At 42.6% G+C, this 21,169-nt stretch overlaps 1 protein-coding gene across 1 annotated transcript in view; it reads left to right on the forward strand.

Annotated features, from left to right (window-relative positions):
• The window catches only part of ACO2 (aconitase 2), a 347,285-nt gene that overhangs the window by 164,407 nt on the left and 161,709 nt on the right, over positions 1–21,169 (forward strand). Inside the window, exons 8-9 of the mRNA XM_069231254.1 lie at positions 5,937–6,028; positions 6,929–7,034. Coding sequence (XP_069087355.1) covers positions 5,937–6,028; positions 6,929–7,034 — 198 coding nt within the window. The remainder of the gene's footprint in view (positions 1–5,936; positions 6,029–6,928; positions 7,035–21,169) is intronic.

Below are 21,169 nucleotides of genomic sequence, written 5' to 3' on the forward strand. Positions count from 1 at the left end.
ATTGAGCCTCTTTGGTCATCCCACCTTCCACTTGAAAGGTATGTGATAAATACTTGCCTAATGTTATTATTATAAATATTTTTATTGTTAATATTCTTATCATTCTCAATACACATGTATATTGCTTTCTAATAACTGAATGTAGCATCATTCCTATTATTATGGATGTTATGGCTAGATTAAACCATAATACTGCTTGCTACTCCAAGCATGTGAATCTATGAAAGGTTCAATACTGAGCAATAAAATTGGTTACCTACCTGTAACTATAGTTGTCCAGTATTGGTATCTTTCATAGATGGACATGCAACCCACCTTCTTCCCCTCAGAGGCTTCCCTTAATTATAAGACTATGTACTTCACACTCGTTCTAGAAAATCTGAGGGAAACAGCCTTGGTTAGGAGTGTTGTCGCCTGATTGGTTGTAGTTCTGATTTGGTACTTTTTTTTATAAAAACATGGATAGGCTACAACAGTGCCTGGAGAGGCCATTGAGGCATAGTGTAATACACTTACTGCTATATATATATATATATATATATATATATATATATATATATATATATATATATATATATATAGTTACTGTGGTACCCAACCTCCAAAAAAGCTCTGCAGTTGTGAATCTTTTCTGTCATTTTCTAACAATAAAATGATCATTTAAAGCAAAGAAAATTCCATCTTTCTTGGCCGAGTGTCCAACCTGGCAGAAAAAAGGCAAAATCAGATCCCCCATTATATTGGGCATACTTTGCCTACCTTACAGCCACGCCCCCCCCCCCCCCCCCCCCCCCCCCCCCCCCAACATCATCCCTGTAGGACCGTCTCCAGGAGAGACGGGGACAAGATGCTCCTTCATGGAAAAGAGGAGCTATGTAGACATCACTAGGTGCTATCTAAAAGCAGGATGTTGCATGAAGGAGATGGTCAGTCCTCTCCCAGGGCTTTGCCGCCACCATCTGAGGACTCCTGAAGAGGGCGCTCTAAAAACAGGACAAATTCAGAAAAGAGTACTTTCCCATTTGATAGTGAATTTAAGCGGCACTGTTGAGTCCTGGGGAAGGATGTTTGAGAGAAAGTGTTGTCAAGACACATTCAACGTCCAGAATCATTTTCCAGGGTTAAATGTGCTGATTCAGTCAGAAAATTAACGGGGAGAAGATTTTCCAGCATCTTTTGATTCAGTACATTCAAGAGCATAATCACTATCCAGACCATCACTGGTAGGCATTCCAGATTCTCCTGAACACTGTACTTCTCAATAACCTTTGTCAGTACAACCAGTTTCCTCTAGCAACTTCTCCACATCCTCCTACTTGTATGGCGCATGGTTTTGGGATCTCACTTTGAGACTGCATGTAGCACCAAGGAGACGTAAGGCTCCACTACTGAAGTCTAGATCTTGTTGCAGGTCAAAGCATCATTCAGAACATTTTAGACATACTTCAAGGTGTTTCAGACCCAAGGAGGTTTTACCCTCCTTTAACTGATTTTCCATCAACAAGAGCTTCACTAGTCAGTGTCATTAGCACATTTTAAGTATTAACTGGAGAGCTACTAAATTGAGCATTCTCCTACCAGCTCTCACAATGTTGATTTTTTTTTTTTTAAACTCTACGTTCATTAAGACCACTCCTACCACGAGTGCCAGGCGTATTAGAACCAACAATGTAATTCTTTCTGGAACCTGCTTCAGCAAAAGCTGTGCCATCAAGACTTAACAGAAAAAATACAGACCTCCTGAACAAGACCCATGTTTAGATTCTCCTGATTTTGTGGTGATCTTGGTTGCAAAAAATCGTTACTTCTCCTTTGTCTGTGGTACCACCTGAGAAGGAACGTAGGAAACTTGACTCTGTAACTCATACAGGATATGGAACAGAAGCCTCTTCCGGAAAAGTATGGGAATCTGGCAAAAATAGAAGGGTCTATAGAACAAACTCAGACCCATTCTAGATCCAAAAGTCTCAAATGTATAGAGAGAAAAAATCAGTGTGCTAGTGTCATACCAGTTTTACCCTCTGATCCATCAAGAGGATTGGCTGTGGTCCATAGATCTTCAAGATGAGCATTGTCATGTAGCCAGATTCCTGAGTAACTCCTTCTGACCTCAGTTCAGCCCCAAGAACTTATTTGAAGTGCATGGCTGTTGCAGCACATCTCAGAAAACGCAAGACCTTAGTCTATCTAGGCTGGCCCATCAAGGCTCCTACAACTTTCAGCATTATCAAATAATGGTGTAATCTCAGTCACTTAAGACTACACGTCAGTCATTAAAAATTAACATCATCCATGGTGTAGTCTCCATTATCAAGGAGCGATTCCTTATACTAAAAAACAAATATATCCTTAGGAGGTGAAACTGTTATCTATATGTCAGAAATATCAATCTCTAATAAAATACTTCCATCTGACAAAGTCTAGTGTCTTCTCTACTGGGTTCGATGGCTTCTTGCATCTTTTTGACCCTGATCGGCCACCTCAACCTGAGACAGGAGCAAGAATGTCTGGAAGAACAGTGGAGCTGATATTCGTACGGCTGTGAAGACGAGATCACCCTTTACCTCAGTGCAGTGTAATCTTTTAAGTATTTGTGTCAACAGAAAAATCTCCATCTTGGAATGGCCTTTCATCAGGAGGCCCAGTCAGACAATAGTGACTGATGCCTTCCTTTCATGTTAGGTGCACACATGGATCACTTTCATATTTAAACATTGTCCACAAAAGGAATACCATACCACATCAAGCTGCTGGAATAAAGAGCTGTTGACTTGGCTTTGAAATCTTTACAACTCTTTAAAAAAAGAATTACTTCTTGTTCAGACGTACAACACATCTGTGTACTATCAGAACAAACCAGGTGGAACAAGCTCCAGAGCCTAGTTGCTAGTAGCTAAATCCACCTTGAACTGGTTACTAGCCAGGAGTCTGGGTGTTAGTGCAGCCCATCTCCCAGAAGTCCAGAAAATTTGAGGACACCATTGGCAGATCAATTAAAAAAAAAAAAAGGTAGCTCCTCAAACTGTAATTCCTGATGTCTTCTGTGCCTGGGGTTTTCCTTGTATAGATCGCTTTGCCACCCACAGAGATCCAAAAATGCCTGGAATTTAATTCCTAATTCTACCAACTAAGAACAAATTAGTGTGCCCTATGGATTGACCATTCCGCCAAATTTCTTTATGCCGCCTCCCCACTGATACCTCTAAGTCCAGCAGTAATTAAGCTGTCTTACTCAAGAGCCAGAATGATTTTAATATCTGGCGTTCCCACATCAGTGCTAGGTCACAGACCTTCTGTACATATCTGAAGAATCACGCATGAGGCTGCTGTGCAGATTAAAACTTCACATTAAGTTGGGAGGCCATATAGTTCCTACCAACCTTCCTTCCTTTGAGTTTAGCACCCTGGTTCCTGATCGTGCCCAATAGGGACACTTAAGCAACACAAAAGGATGATGGACGGAGTGCTGACAATGCAAACACTCTCCCCCAGTCACAGATCTGGGTTTAATCCATCGTCGTTTTGCTCACCATGCCACCCCAGTTTAGACCCAGCCATATGCAAATCAGTCTTGACCCTGTTCCCCATAGGAACAGTCCAGCCCGAACTGCCAGGCCAGGTCCTCCCTGGACCGGAAACCAGCATCCTGGGACCAGTTTCAGGGTATCCCCCTTCTTCAGCCAGGCTAGCTTGATTCCAGTGGCACAGTGAGCAAGGGACCCACGTCTGGACGTACCCTTCCCACTTAGGGCAACTTAAGCAACACAAAAGGATGATGGAGGGAGTGCCGACAATGCAAACACTCTCCCCCCAGTCACAGATCTGGGTTTAATTAATCATTCTTTTGCTCACCATGCCACCCCAGTTTGGACCCAGCCATATGCAAATCAGTCTTGACCCTGTTCCCCATGGGAACAGTCCAGCCCGAACTGCCAGGCCAGGTCCTCCCTGGACCGGAAACAAGCATCCTGGGACCGGTTTCAGGGTATCACCCTTCAGCCAGGCTAGCTTGATTACAGTGGCACAATAGGGGACACTTGAGCCTTCAACAAGACTATATGGACATTCTAGAAGAAGCTAAACATCCATCTACAAAAGCCTCTTATTACTTCATATGGATGAGATTTTGTATTCGGTGTTCTGATGAGCTTTGATCTGACCACCTGCCAAGAGGAAGCATTACTACTGTATTTGTTTCATTTAACCAGATTTGGTTTGCAATTGTCTATTAAGGTTCATTTGGCAATTATTACTGCCTACAGAAAATCTTTAACAATCCCTTTTTTTAAGATTCCTGTGGCTAAGGACGTCTTAGAAGGCGTTACAAATATGTTTCTCCAAAAGAGATCAAACATTGTATTTTCACATCTCATGGGTTCTCCATTTGAACCTAGCATAAAGCCTGCTTACAACATCTTCCCTTGAAAGGTTCTTTTGTTGTGGGTGTCCCATCAGCATGCAGGATTAGAAAGATTCAAGCTTTATGCTCTCATAAATAATGTTATTTCATAGCAATAAAGTTTTCATGAAAACCCATTTAATACTTATATTAAGTAGTTTCTGATTTTCTTATCAGTTACCTTACAATATTTTTTTCAAGACTCTACTACTCAGCAGAAAAATCTTGCCACACGTTAGATGTGACGAGCTCTAAAATTCTATCCTGACAAATCTAAACATTTGTAAGTCAACAGTTGTTGCTAAATTATAGCCTGTTATGTACTGGTTTAGCTACATTTAAACAACTCCTGTCCGGATGGATAGTTTCTTGCCTTGCTTATACTTTCAAAAGACAGTTTACTAGTAGATCAACAGTCTGTTCTACCGAGACAAATCTAGAATGGCTGCTTGAATGAGGAATATTCCCATTATGGAATTCTCCAAGGCTGCCAAATGGAGATCTTTTCACACCTTTACGACACATTGTCTAGATACAGGTGCTCAAGGAGGACAAGCTTTCTTGAGAAATCTCTTAACATCCGCTGACCATCTTTCTCCTCATCCACTGCCTTTTTTCAGGATGGATTTAGTATTCTATTCAGTGTTTAGGATTATCAATTGAAAGCCCCTGAAGGAGCTGGAATGTTTTCTTATCTGTAATTCTAGTTTTCTCGCTTGAAGCAAAAAGCAACCCTCCCTTCTCCCAGTTGGAGAAAGAAAGCTAATTAAGTAATTCTAGATTTCAGTAACCTTTGTCCCCGTCGTTCTGTAACTGAGGTCACTGCCATCTGATGGACATAAAGGTATACTGGATGGCTATGAGTACTCAAAGGTGCAGTGTCAATTTTAATTCTAGCATAGCTGTAGCCTATATGTCCACATTGCCCTTTTCCCTCATCCCCATTTTCGTTGAAAAAGGTCTTAGTTTTTTTTTTTAAAGAAAGATTATCTTGTTTCTAGGAGCTTTCCTATTATTAATTTAGCCATTTTAAAAGTAAATTAAAGGAATTGGTTGAATAGCCGAATATATAGGCTGCCAAAAAATTTGTAAAAACGTGGCCCTAAAGTAAGGCAAAGATTGATTTTAACAAATGCTCCAGGATCCTGCATGTGTGTGAGACTGTTCGTGGGCATGATTTCAAATTGAGACTCCCCTGAAGGAGGACTGGGATTACAGGAAAGAAACATTTCCTTCATCATCTCAGCACGGATTTGCAGGAATAATCAAGGTGAGACAGAACCAAACTGTTTTCCCAGGGTCTCGTGTCAGGTGTGTCCCAGAATGTAGATCACTTATTTGCACTACATGTGTCCCGAAACACAATCATTTGCCAAATGAGGGGATAGTACATGGTTTCTCATGCTGTCAGAGTTGTTTTCTGAAGTTTAATTTCAACTTCTTTAATGTTAAGACCAGCTGTTTGAAGTTGGGTTCTGTTGCTACCTGGCTCCATTTGTTTAGCATCCCCTTATGTTTATTTGCATGCTGTTTCCAGAGATTGCTGCCCTTGCAGATGAATTTTCCAAGGAACTAGTACCTGATGAAGGATGCGAATACGACCAGCTGATAGAAATTGACTTGAACCAGGTGAGCATTTTAGCTTTGCAGCTTTTACCTTGGGCTGTGGCCTCTTTGAGGACAGTTATGCTGTGAAAATCTGTTTATTTTAAAGTAGTCATTAAACCCATCTGTCTACACAAATGGAAATGGTGTCTCACAGAGTTAAAAATTGTTTGACTTCGCAAGTCATCCCATCTTCTTTTTTTACTCAAGCACCACAAAGCTTTTGTGGTCTTGAGATCTACGTCAACCTTGTATTCCCCTCTTCTAGGGCAAGTGCCTACTTATACTCTGCTTTGCAGATTTTACCACTTTTGCACCTTAAGTGTTACAATGTAGTCCCTGTGAAGTTATAGCAGAGGCTGCAAGAGATCACTTTTTTTTTTTTTTAGAAAAAAAGCACAATGTTCTGTATAGCTGATCTTTGAGTATTAACTGAATGTTTCGTGGCAGTCTGCATTGTGAGATGGTACATTGAACTTTTTTTCAGCATGAAAGGTTATGTGTCATGAGGTAGTGTAAGTTAGAGTTGGCAGTGAATCAGGTGTGGGCCTTGGGCTTTAATGGGGAGCTAATCCTCAGACCATAAGGAGATATTTATGGCTGGTATTACATCTAGGAGAGCTGTACTGCTTCCTCTTTATAATGTCCAAATCCACTGTAGAATTCGATCCAGTGTTATTTAAGGTGCTTGTTCGCTTGCTTTGTTTGTTCTCACAGTCTTATGCATGCTACCCAAGTTGTTTGAGAGGCCAATTCTCTCGTGCCTGTTATTGTCCTTGGGATGAGCCTGTGACTGTCGCTGAAAAGAGCTTATAAGTGTGAATCTAGGGACAATGTCATTGCAGAAGAGCCTTTCCAATTATTAACTCTTGTATGTCCCACTGCTGACATTTCTGGTCTTGAATGGTGTATTTTCTTTTTCAGCTAAAACCTCATATAAACGGGCCATTCACACCAGATCTTGCCAACCCTGTGTCTGAGGTGGGGGCAATTGCAGAGGACAAAGGCTGGCCTCTAGACATCAGAGTTGGTATGCCTTTTTTCACCTTTCTTAAGATAAGTTTGACTGGACCGGCATGGCAAAAGATAAAATAGAGTAAATGGTGGTCTATGTGATGAGGATAACATACAGTCAAGCACTACAAGAGTTGCACACCCCAGAATTTACCATGCCTTCCACAATCGCTGGTTTCTAAATTCCACAAATGCCCCTGAAGTCAGGGCTAGTGCTTGTAAGGGGGGTAATGGTGGTGGATTTGCAGGCATGTGTTAATCAGACTTTTGGTAGTTGGGGAACAGAGAAACCTTAAAACATTAATTCAGTTTAAATTAAAGCATTAGACCATGTCAGGCAAAAACTGGTTGGGAAAGGCCGAGCGCCAGGGTAGAGTCAATGATTTAAGGACTTTGAGATCTACCTTGTTTCTTCTTCCCCTTCCAAACAGCTAAGACCCCTGCTCTCGAGTTCAACCCCATTTTATCAGGCTGCCATCGCAAAACTGTAACCTTTAGGTCCTCGTTCTCCACCTTAAAATTGGGGGGGGACAGTATTCTGTTTCCACTACCTGATTTTTTATTTTTATTTTTTAGAAAGCTAGGAGGTCGGTCTTCTGGCAGAAGTGATTTACAGGGTAGGAGGTGGTAGGTTGCCATGGTTGATGGTGATGCCAGTGTCAAAATTAAACACTGTACTTTGCCCTAGTTTCCATATTTTGTAGCATGGTACTTTTCTTTTGATCTCTCATACATCCCTTTTAGGTATTGTATAGTCTCCATCACATGCACTCAACACTGTGTACTGCATCTTGTCTGTGTGAATGAGCATTTAAAAGAATGTTTTTTTTTTTTATAACTCATAGCGTTTTTTTGCTGTTGGCATTTTTCATGCACCACTTTATTAATTACGTTTTGACCACACTATCCATACGTTTCCACCATTGAACTAAACTTGTTGTTTTGTCTTGTTTCATAGTCTTTTGATTTCCAATAGCTTTTCCTCAGGGATGCTCAGCCTTGGATCTTTAGATAACAGAACGGACATTTTTATTCAAAGAAACTTTAAAATGCAGTTCTGTTAAATATTTCTACGCCCTTAACATCAGTAGAACTACAAATGTTCCCAAATGCTGTAATTTAGAAACCTTGTAAATTTTCTAAAGTTGCTGAGAATTGATAAAATCTTGTAAAGTTGCTGAAATCGATGGGAATTCAGTCTAAAGTAGTTACTCCATTTTCTTCATGCCCCAGTGCGTTTTAAACATTGTAGAAATGGACAAAATCAACCTCTACTAAATATGCTCTCTAAGCCTTTGTCACAAGATGTTTTTTTTTGTGCATCCTGGTACAGAGAGCCTAATTTAGCATTACTCTACCATGTTTCAGCCTGCTGCTCAGCTGCTGGGGTACTGTCTGCTCTGAGCTATGCTTTTGCTGTGATCAAGATGGGTGATAGATGCTTTTTAACCTGCAAGCATATTTGTTGCCTTGTGAGCAGCAGATTCTGCTCAAGATCTTCATTGCCTAGTAACCTGCAGGGCATATTCTGTATACTAGTGCAGTCATTCCACTGCCTGTGGGTGCTCAAATTGTACACCCTTTTGCATAGGGAACATACCTGGAGAAAGCAAGACATGTAGATCCAGTAAGGGGAGTGAGTAGACTGAGATGCTAACACAAAAGTCGGTTAGCCAATGTGGCATTTGTATGTAGGTAAACTTAAGCACTTAGTCTATACACTAAGTCTTCTCAGGACCTTGTGTGGACAACCCATCTTCCCTGGCACACCTTCATGATAAACATCAGGTCTACTTTTATGTACTTGCTTGTGTATTTTATTATACAACCACAGCTACCCAAACACATTATCAATTTGAATAAAATTAAGCTTAAGGCAAAGCTAAAATACAATCAAAATCACAATTCATGTCTGCTTTAAATATCCAGAATACTTTAACATATCTAAAAATTCAACTATCAGTTAAAAAAAAAAAAAAACTTCAAATCTTTGTAAACCCCTTCCCTATGCACTTTTTTAGCATACATTGCTTCCTTTATACGTTATGTAGCTTAGTTCACCCCTCTTAGTACTCTGGTTGTTCTTCCTCCCTCCAGTTACTTATTATGGAATGTCAGTCAGTCAAAATAACTTTATTCGGCGTGTTGCCATAAAAGTACACATACATACTTAAAAATCATCATAAAATACAGAACTTATTGCATAATTCGAAGGCAAGTCTCTTTAATCTACAAGTCTATAAAATCTAATCTTACCACTTAAGCCTACTAGATCGATATAAAATAATAAATACTTATAAGATCGTATACAACAATAAAACAATATCTGATTTCCCTTAATAAATAGTCACGTTACTAATTCATATCAGTTCCTAATGGTGATAGCGGATTTAATAAAACTTAAAATAGAGCTGCACGTTTGTTTGGATGAAAGGCTTTGAATGCCAATCAATCCTTCTTTATAAGAAAAGGTGAGCAAATTACGCAAAATAGGTAGTAAAAAAGTTTCCCTAGGATCTGAGTAGAGTGTACAAAATAAAATAAAGTGACAAGTACTATGTTTTGAAAAATTGTCACAAGGGCATGGCGGTAGTGTTTTTTCCCACACGCATTTTGTCGGAAACGCCACTCTAAAATGAATCATGTTAAATCTAAAAAGTACAAGTAAAGAATATAGATAAGGGATCGGGAACCAAACAAAATAAGGTTCTAACGAATCTGATGATGAAATTTGTACATATGAATTAAAAGAACTCAATTTCTCTGCCACTTGATATATAAGGTTCATAATGTGCTCTTTATATCAGAGTTTAACAATTTCTTTCGCATTGGCGGGCAAGAGCTCTGGCTTGAAATACATAAACTCCAAATCCAGGTTTCGAAAACCATTGTGAACAAAATTTAGCCATGGAATTTTGTTAGTTTGCTAGCGGAATAGTCTTTTACACAATCATGTATTAAAGTAGCCGTCGGATTTGACCATACTTTATCCATAACAGAAGGGGGGCAATATCTATCAAATCTGTAATGTAACGAATTCCCAGCTCCTCATGGCATATAATATTCGCTACGTTCTTAGGTACCATAAGTAGCCGATGGAGAAATTTATTCTCTGCCAGTTGTAATATGCTTGAACTGGGATATCCCCAGTGGCCACCCCCGTAAATCGCCGCCGAAACACATTTGGATTCATAGAGCGTGATGATCTGGTGAACCGGTCTATGCCCTAATCTACGGGCAAAGCGGAAGATTGCTTCAACATTTCTTTCCAATTGTTGGAGCTTAAAATTCAAATTAAATTTCCATGACAGAGTGGAACTTAGGTATAGACCTAGATAACAAAAGTATTTTACCTTTGTTAAGGCGTTCCCCCCCCCCCCCCCCCCAATTATAAAACATTTGGTGCGTGTGTTTTTAGGGCCGCAAATCATGACGTGACTTTTTAAAATTGACTTTCAAATCAAGCTCTTGTGTGTGTGCGTTAAAAGATCCAAAAGAGTCTGTAGACCATTGGCCGTGCAGGCAATTAAAACGGTGTCATCGGCATATAATAAAATCGGCAATTGTCTAAAACTCATCCTTGGGAAATCCTTACCATTTTGGATTAAATAACTGTTTGGTGGCACGTGTAGCTGCAGATACACATGCTGTGCATAGTCCGCCGTCTGGTGTTGGGCTCGGAGTGTTACAAGTTGTTTTTCTTCGAAGAAGTCTTTTCGAGTCACGAGACCGAGGGACTCCTCCCACTTCGGTTCCATTGCGCATGGGCGTCGACTCCATCTTAGATTGTTTTCTTTCCACCGTCGGGTTCGGACGTGTTCCTTTTCGCTCCGTGTTTCGGGTCGGAAAGTTAGTCAGAATCTCGGAAAAATTAGTCGGTATTGTTTCGTTCGGTATCGGGTTAGTTAGAACAAATCGACACCCAATCTTGAAGAGCTCCGGTAGCCCTTCAGGGTAATTTCGATCATCCGTCGGGGCCTGGTCGGCCCGACCGCGTGCAACATCGAGACTGATGGAACGGACCCCGTTCCGATTCTGTCCTAAATGCCATAATAAATATCCTTATACGGATCAACACTTGGTCTGTAACTTGTGCCTGTCCCCCGAGCACAAGGAGGATACGTGCGAAGCCTGTCGCGCATTTCGGTCGAGAAAAACGCTCAGAGACAGAAGAGCCAGGAGGTTGCAGATGGCGTCCACGCCGACAGGACAACGGTTCGAGGAGGAGGAGGAAGAAGAAACTTTCTCCATCCACGAGTCGGATTCCGAAGAATTCGACGTCGAAGAACAACCAACCGTGAGTAAGACGTCGAAACAAAAATCACACGAAAAAACTGACAAAGCCCAGGGGACGCCACCGCCAACAGGCCATGGCTTAACCCGGAAAGTAGGTGACCGTCCATCGGCAATGAAAAAGGGTGAGCTGCTGTCGAAGTCATCCGACTCCGGTCGAGATACAGGCACACAGCAATCTCGGGACCGAGAGAGTGACGCAGAAAAAATTTGGCACCGAAGTTGGTCGGCACCGAGAGGGCACGACGCCGAAAAGAAAAAAGATCTTGTCGGAGCCGAAAAAATCCAGACACGGTTTCGGTGCCGAAACACCCGGCAACCGAAAACTGGTTCCTACTCAGAGGAACAGGGACTGTCCTCTCAACTAAAAAAAAACACAGATTTGAGGAGGAATTACAAACAATTGAGCCAGATCACACGCAAAAGCGGATCTTTATTCAAAAGGATACAGGGAAGATTAGCACTCTTCCCCCAATCAAAAGGAAACTTGACTTCCAGCAAGGAGACAAGCAACCACAAGCAAAGGTGGTAAAGAAGGTAACTCCACCACCCTCAACTCATGCATCACCGGCACAAACTCCACCATTAACACACTCACCAGCTCATACCACAATGAGCCAGGATGATCCGGATGCATGGGACCTCTACGACGCTCCAGTATCGGACAATAGCCCGGAGTCGTACCCAACTAAACCGTCACCACCTGAGGACAGTACATCATATGCACAGGTGGTAGCTAGGGCAGCCGAATTCCATAATGTCTCGCTACATTCGGAGCCTATTGAGGATGACTTCCTCTTTAACACCCTGTCCTCCACCCATAGCCATTATCAAAGCCTTCCCATGCTTCCAGGAATGCTAAGGCACTCGAAACAGATATTTCAGGAGCCAGTTAAAAGCAGAGCCATAACTCCAAGGGTGGAGAAAAAATACGAGGCTCCGCCCACAGACCCTGTTTTTATTACATCACAACTGACACCAGACTCAGTAGTTGTGGGGGCAGCTCGTAAGAGAGCCAACTCGCATACATCAGGCGACGCACCACCTCCGGACAAGGAGAGCCGCAAATTTGATGCAGCGGGAAAAAGGGTTGCAGCACAAGCAGTAAATCAGTGGCGCATCGCCAACTCGCAAGCACTCCTGGCGAGATACGACAGGGCTCATTGGGATGAGATGCAACATCTCATCGAACACCTCCCCAAAGAGTTCCAAAAACGAGCGCAACAGGTGGTGGAAGAGGGACAAAGTATTTCGAACAATCAGATACGGTCTTCCATGGATGCAGCGGATACAGCTGCAATGACAATAAATACTGCAGTCACGATAAGGAGGCACGCATGGCTGCGCATATCTGGGTTCAAACCCGAAATACAACAGGCTGTGCTCAATATGCCGTTTAATGAACAGCAATTGTTTGGGCCGGAGGTCGACACTGCAATTGAAAAATTAAAAAAGGACACTGATACAGCCAAAGCCATGGGCGCACTCTACTCCCCGCAGGGCAGAGGCACATTTGGCACATTTCGTAAAACAACTTTTAGGGGAGGGTTTCGAGGTCAACCCACAGAAACCAGCACCTCACAAACAAGACCACCTACCTACCAGGGACAATATCAAAGGGGAGGTTTTCGGGGACAATACAGAGGGGGCCAATTCCCAAGAAACCGGGGAAAATTTCAAGGTCCCAAAACCCCTCAAAATAAACAGTGACTCACAAGTCACACAACACCAGTGGGGGGGAAGACTAAGCCAGTTCTACAAATCTTGGGAGGAAATAACAACAGACACTTGGGTCTTAGCAATTATCCAACATGGTTATTGCATAGAATTTCTCCAACTCCCTCCAAACGTCCCACCGAAAACACACAATATGTCAAAACAGCATATAGACCTTCTAGGACTAGAAGTTCAGGCATTACTGCAAAAGGACGCAATAGAACTAGTACCACGTCAACAAAAGAACACAGGAGTTTACTCACTGTACTTTCTAATACCAAAAAAAGACAAAACTCTAAGACCAATACTAGATCTCAGAACACTAAACACCTACATCAAATCAGACCACTTTCACATGGTCACATTTCAAGACGTAATCCCACTGCTCAAACAGCAAGACTACATGACAACATTAGATCTAAAAGATGCGTATTTCCATATACCGATACATCCTTCGCACAGGAAATACCTAAGGTTCGTATTCAAGGGAATACATTACCAATTCAAAGTGTTGCCATTCGGAATAACAACTGCGCCAAGAGTCTTTACAAAATGCCTAGCAGTAGTAGCTGCACATATCAGAAGGCAGCAAATACACGTGTTCCCTTACTTAGACGATTGGTTAATCAAGACCAACACGCTAACAAAGTGTTCACATCACACAAATTATGTTATACAAATCCTTCACAAACTGGGTTTCTCCATCAACTATGCAAAGTCACACCTTTTGCCGTGTCAAACACAGCAATACTTAGGAGCGACAATCAACACAACAAAAGGGATAGCCACTCCAAGTCCACAAAGGGTTCAAACATTTCACAAGTTAATACAGGCCATGTATCCAACACAAAAGATATAAGCAAAAATAGTATTAAAACTCCTAGGCATGATGTCTTCATGCATAGCCATTGTCCCATACGCAAGGTTGCACATGCGGCCCTTACAACAGTGCCTAGCATCACAATGGTCACAGGCACAGGGTCAACTTCTAGATCTGGTGTTGATAGACCGCCAAACATACATCTCGCTTCTATGGTGGAACAGTACAAATTTAAACAAAGGGCGGCCTTTCCAAGACCCAGTGCCAACATACGTTATAACAACGGATGCTTCCATGACAGGGTGGGGAGCACACCTCAGTCAACACAGCATCCAAGGACAATGGGACATACATCAAAGAAAGTTTCACATAAATCACTTAGAACTGTTAGCAGTATTTCTAGCGTTGAAAACATTCCAACCCATGATAACCCACAAATACATTCTTGTCAAAACAGACAACATGACGACAATGTATTATTTAAACAAACGGGTGGACACACTCACACAGTTGTGTCTCCTAACACAAAAAAAATGGCATTGGGCAATTCACAACCATATTCGCCTAATAGCACAATTTATTCCAGGGATCCAGAACCAACTAGCAGACAATCTCTCTCGGGATCACCAACAAATCCACGAATGGGAAATTCACCCCCAAATACTGAACACTTACTTTCAAATTTGGGGACCACCTCAAATAGATCTATTTGCAACAAAAGAAAATGCAAAATGCCAAAACTTCGCATCCAGGTACCCACACAGGTACTCCCAAGGCAATGCTCTATGGATGAATTGGTCAGGGATATTTGCGTACGCTTTTCCCCCTCTCCCTCTCCTTCCATATCTAGTAAACAGATTGAGTCAAAACAAACTCAACCTCATACTAATAGCACCAACATGGGCAAGACAACCTTGGTATACGACACTACTAGACCTGTCAGTAGTACCTCATGTCAAACTACCCAACAGACCAGATCTGTTAACACAACACAAACAGATCAGGCATCCAAACCCAGCATCGCTGAATCTAGCAATTTGGCTCCTGAAATCCTAGAATTTGGACACTTAGACCTCACACAAGAATGTATGGAGGTCATAAAACAAGCTAGAAAACCTTCCACTAGACACTGCTATACAAGTAAATGGAAAAGATTTGTTTGTTACTGCCATAATAATCAAATTCATCCATTGCATGCGTCTCCAAAAGATGTAGTAGGATATTTACTACATTTGCAAAAATCCAATCTAGCTTTCTCTTCCATAAAGATACATCTCGCCGCAATATCTGCTTACCTGCAGATTACTCATTCAACTTCCCTGTTTAGAATACCTGTCATTAAAGCGTTTATGGAAGGCCTAAAGAGAATTATACCACCAAGGACACCACCTGTTCCTTCATGGAACCTCAACATTGTCTTAACAAGGCTCATGGGTCCACCTTTCGAACCCATGCATTCTTGTGAAATGCAATACTTAAAGTGGAAAGTTGCATTTCTCATTGCCATCACATCTCTAAGAAGAGTAAGTGAAATACAGGCGTTTACCATACAAGAACCATTTATTCAAATACACAAGAATAAAGTAGTTATAAGAACAAATCCAAAATTCTTACCAAAGGTTATCTCACCGTTCCACTTAAATCAAACAGTAGAATTACCAGTGTTCTTCCCACAGCCAGATTCAATAGCTGAAAGAGCACTACATACATTAGACATCAAAAGAGCACTAATGTACTACATTGACAGAACAAAAGTAATTAGAAAGACAAAACAACTATTTATTGCCTTTCAAAAACCTCATACAGGAAATCCAATTTCAAAACAAGGTATTGCCAGATGGATAGTTAGGTGCATCCAAACCTGCTATCTTAAAGCAAAGAGAGAGCTGCCTATTATACCAAAGGCACACTCAACCAGAAAGAAAGGTGCTACTATGGCCTTTCTAGGAAATATTCCAATGAACGAAATATGTAAGGCAGCAACATGGTCTACGCCTCATACATTTACTAAACACTACTGTGTAGATGTGTTATCTGCACAACAAGCCACAGTAGGGCAAGCCGTACTAAGAACTTTATTTCAAACTACTTCCACTCCTACAGGCTGAACCACCGCTTTTGGGGAGATAACTGCTTACTAGTCTATGCACAGCATGTGTATCTGCAGCTACACATGCCACCGAACGGAAAATGTCACTTACCCAGTGTACATCTGTTCGTGGCATTAGTCGCTGCAGATTCACATGCGCCCACCCGCCTCCCCGGGAGCCTGTAGCCGTTTGGAAGTATATCTTCAACATTTGTACATTTGTAAATATATTACTTTAACCTTCATTTGGTACATACATATTCATTCCATTGCATGGGCACTATTACTAGCATACACAACTCCTACCTCACCCTCTGCGGGGAAAACAATCTAAGATGGAGTCGACGCCCATGCGCAATGGAACCGAAGTGGGAGGAGTCCCTCTGTCTCGTGACTCGAAAAGACTTCTTCGAAGAAAAACAACTTGTAACAATCCGAGCCCAACACCAGACGGCGGACTATGCACAGCATGTGAATCTGCAGCGACTAATGCCACGAACAGATGTACACTGGGTAAGTGACATTTTCCATACAGGCCATTTATGTACAACAGAAATAAAAAAGGTGACAAAGTGCAGCCCTGTCTAACACCCCGATTGGATGCAAGGGGATGGGATCCTTCGCCGTGTTGTCCAAACTGAATTATAATAGTAAGGTCAGAGTATAATTATATTATGGAATGAGCAATCAAAAGAGCTATGAGCAATCTGACCCCAATGTCTTTGATTCCTACTGAAGTAGAGATGTGTAGAGCTATCTAAAAGCACAGACTTAATGTCTGGGGATGCACTAATTCCAATAGAATAGTTAAATAACTGTATAACCTTTGCCCAAAATTCAGTATCTTGGGTCAACTTGAGATCATGTGTTCGTGTCCCAGCTTTGTTGCATCTAGGAGAAACATTGCTAATAATATTCTGTTTGTGGAATCAATCAGGAGTGATATACTAGCCACTGATTAATAATCTGCATATGTTTGAAGTTGGGCCCCCACAGTGCCTTAATGTAGGAAACTGGACTAACTCCAGTATTCGAACTTTCATAGATTCAAATGCTTTCCAGGACCTTTACAAAGTAGTGTTAAAATATACCTAAAGGCGCTAGGCCATCAGTTTAGTATTCAGAGTCCTTTTGAAAAAAGGACTAAAGCTGAAAGTCCACTCTACAACACTCCTGAGCGAAGCTCGAGTCCCTCAGATTTTCTACCACACGTCATGCTAGGAAGTCTCCACTGATTAGCTTCACTCGGTTTCAGCATTTTAGAATACTTTTCTCATTTAAGGTTTTACCTTCAGTATTTACAGCTTTACCTTACTGTAAGATAAACACCATGTCTGACAGAGAACAAGTCTTCAGACCCTCCAAGATTTGTGGCAAAATGAGGATATATTCAAAGGACACACACCAGAATTGTATTTATAGCCTCTACCCAGACCACTCTGCAAAGGACTGCAAGCTATGTTGTACCTTTTCTTCCAAATGTTAAAGGACAGTGAAGGAAGGCTATTTGGCTGCAAAACCTGAAATCCAGGAAGGAACCAGGTTTAGACTGATAGTGAGGACTCTTCACCTTCTAGGATATCCCACGAGAGATCCACCCCCATGCTAGATCCTCCTAAGAACAGCCGAAGAAAGCCTCCAAAAAGACAACCTCAGAGTCTTATAAAGGCTGCAGCCCTTCCAAATCTCACAGATCCTTGTCTCATTCATCTTAAAAAGAGAAAAAAGAAAATCACACCTTCAGAAGGGTCTAAAAGAAATCCTCTTCCGAGCTGCTTATACTGCCTTTTAAGGCCTCCCATACCTTAAAAAAGCCTTCTTTAGCTCCACCCGTTGACAAGCCGTTGACGATAACCTCCCTGTCAACGAGAACTTCAGCGTCGATGACAGAGCATATAACTTCCCCACTGTCAATGCGAATGCTGGCGAGCACCCCACTGTCAATGAGTGTTGACGTCGTCCACCAGGACGTATACGACCCCATCAACATCAAAGACCATTTCCTCACAATCGACGTCAGCCTTGTTTCTAACTACATCATCAACAGTGTCAGCCACCAAGTCGTCCATGATCAATATCTGCTCTTCCCCGTCTAGGACAATACCCCTGCCATCTGACTCCACCAATGACGGGTGCCTCTTGCACCATCCTGCCGACGATCGTTTTACCACCTCATTGACAGCCTTGTCATCAGTGTTGAAGAGTGAAAAAAGGCTGAAAAAACAGAAGTGACAAAATTAACCCCTGAACACACTTCCCCAAGTAAATCTGTTCCCTTCATACCAACTCATTTGCTAGAGAGGGAAGATGACTGGGATGAAGAGGGACCCAATGGTACAGCACATAGCCCCTCCCAGTTACATGACAAATGTCAAAACGATGAACATTAATATGAGGAATACTACCAGCAATATTTTACTTCCAGAGAGCACCCCCATACCAAGAGGAGATGCTGTATATGCCAAGCTCCCAGATTTCTGACTTAAAACACATTGTGGCAGATTACAGAAAAAGATTTGGACCTACTGGAGAAGTTTCGCCTCTGCCATCTACTCCTGCTACATCCCTTGCTCCTCAAAAAGCCACCGCACTCTAGAGGCCTACACCGTTGCCTCTTATAACGATCCTTACACCAACTACAGCTTTACTTCACACAGACACCTCAGATGAGGAAGGTGAACTCCAGGATGATCATACAGAATGGGATGACTGTCCTCCCCACTCCATCCCCCTTGACCATGAAGATGGACTCGCCTCCTTAGGACATGGGAGGCTTTCATAACTTGCTTCAAAGCTGCCAAAAGATTTGCGATCCCAATACCATCTAAGCAGATGGATTGTTTATCTGACTTCAGGAGGCCGTTCCAATGCCTGTGGTCAGTCACATATGGGTGGAATGTTTAAATGTTTTACGGAATCAGGCTACAGTCACAGAAGTGCTTCCGCACCTTGTAAGAAATGCAAAGCTCTGGAAGATGCTCCAGCCTGCCTAACTGGTCATCCTCACTGAGACTCGGTTATTGCTCAAGCGGGCCAAAGGCGATCCAAAAACCCCTCCACTCAAATTTCGGCACCTCCGGACAAGGAGGGGAGATGTTTAGATAATATTGGCAAACCATTTTCATCAATATCAAGTCTAATGGTGAGGGTGACTAATCATTTTGTGATACAGGGTAGATATGACAGACATTTGTGGGCTGATATCGCCCCATATATTGATCAGTTACCACAGGAAGCAAAGCTGGAAGGAAAATCTTGAAAGGAGGCGAACGAACATAGGCAGAGATTATAGACTGCGCAATGGATATTGCCACCACTGCATTTCGCCAGCTCACTGGTGGCGTTGTGCTTAGGAGACAAGGCTAGTTAAGGGTCATGTCCTTTCACTTGACGTGCAGAATAAGATCTTAGATCTTCCCTTTGATGGACAGGCCTTGTTTGGCAAACATGTTGATGAAGCTTTCCAGGCAATTAAAACTGATACGGAGACACCCAAATCACTGGGAACATTACAATTTGGGAAGCCTTCCTTTCGGAGTACCGGAGGATGTGGGATGCCTTCTTATATGGGAAGTTATCAACATTAGATTCCCCTCGTACAAATCCACCTTCTAACAATTTGGTCAGCAATTTGCTCAAAGTCAATCTCCAAATGCAGTGTACAGCAGACCTGCTCCTAGGGTGTGACCGGCTTGTCAGTGAAAGAACTCGGCTCGCGACAATGATCTCCCCAAGGCTCCACCTACCACCATCCCTTCAGACTTCAAACTAGGAGGCAGGATTTCTTCATTCCTCCAGCAGTGGCAAAACATATCAGACCAATGGGTCTTGGATCTGGTCCAATTTGGACACACTAGAGTTTGTCACGATGCCACCTCAGAACCCTCCTCGCAAATCCAATCCAAGGTATCTCCATCAACTCAGAATAGAAGTCAGCAAGATGCTTCTGAAAGGAGCGATAGTTTCACATTCTCAATGGGGAAAAGAATTCTACGCCCGATTTTTCCTCATTCGCTAAAGATGGAAGGAAATGAGGCCTATCCTTTACCTCAGGAACTTCAACATCTATCTGAAGAAACAATTGTTCCGCATGATAACTCTGCAGTGTATCTTCCTCTGCTTAAACCATGGAGATTACATATCCTCCCTAGATTTGCAGGACACATTTTCATATCCCAGTCCACCCCTCCCACAGACAGTTCCTAAGATTCACGGTAGCCAGCAGCCGCTACCAGGTGTAAGTGTGCCCTTCAAAGCATACTGGTGGTTTGGGGAGGATACCCTTCCCAAGCCATGTAATGTCTATTTCCAAGGGAGAGGGTGTTATCACCCCCTCCCACAGAAAATCCTTTGTTCTTCCTTCTTCCTGAGCTGGTTGAGCAGCTGGAGGGCAGGAGCCTGTCTGAAGGGTGGCAGCAGCACAGGATGCCCGGAAAACCCCAGAAGCCAAGTAGCAGTGCTGGGGGGGGGGGGGGGGGGCTCTAAGGAGCCCCCAGAGTGCATGGAATGATACAACCAATACTGGCAACAGTATTGGGGTATGATCCCGACATATTTGATACCAAACAGGACCAGATTCAGAGTTCACATTATGTAGCTGGACACAGGTAAGTGACCTGTGTCAGTTACATGGGTAAAATGGTTTCCCCACACTTATGAAGTCCAGTGTAATGGATCTGGAGTTCGTAGGGGCACCTCTGCTCAGGCAGGGGTGCCCTCACACACGGGTACCTGCACCCTGGGCTAGGAGGGCCTACCATAGGGGTGACTTGTAGTGACCTGGTGCAGTGACCTGTACTGAAAGTGTGCATTCACCTTTTCATGCAGGCTGCAATGGCAGGCATGCAGACACATTTAGCATGGACTCCTATGAGTGGCACAATACATGCTGCAGCCCATCGGGAACCAATGATCTCCCAATGTCCTGGGTATCTAATTACCATATGCTAGGGACTTATATAGGGGCACCAGTATGCCAATTGTGTGGTGTGCTAAATCCTAAGCAACCAAATTTAGAGTGAGAGAGCAATCACTGGGGTTCTGGTTAGCAGGATCCCAGTGAACACAAAGCACAGTGACAGCAGGCAAAAAGTGGGGGGTAACATGCTAAATAGAGGGTACTTTCCTACCTTATGGTTTGCCTCCCCATAGGGCCCTGCACATTGTGTGCTATTTCTGCTTGTTCTTTGGTGTATATATTGTGTAGATATCTCCAAAGGGAGATATACCAATT

Source organism: Pleurodeles waltl, chromosome 4_2 (genome assembly GCF_031143425.1).
Source record: "Pleurodeles waltl isolate 20211129_DDA chromosome 4_2, aPleWal1.hap1.20221129, whole genome shotgun sequence".
In the NCBI taxonomy this organism is placed as follows: Eukaryota; Metazoa; Chordata; class Amphibia; order Caudata; family Salamandridae; genus Pleurodeles; species Pleurodeles waltl.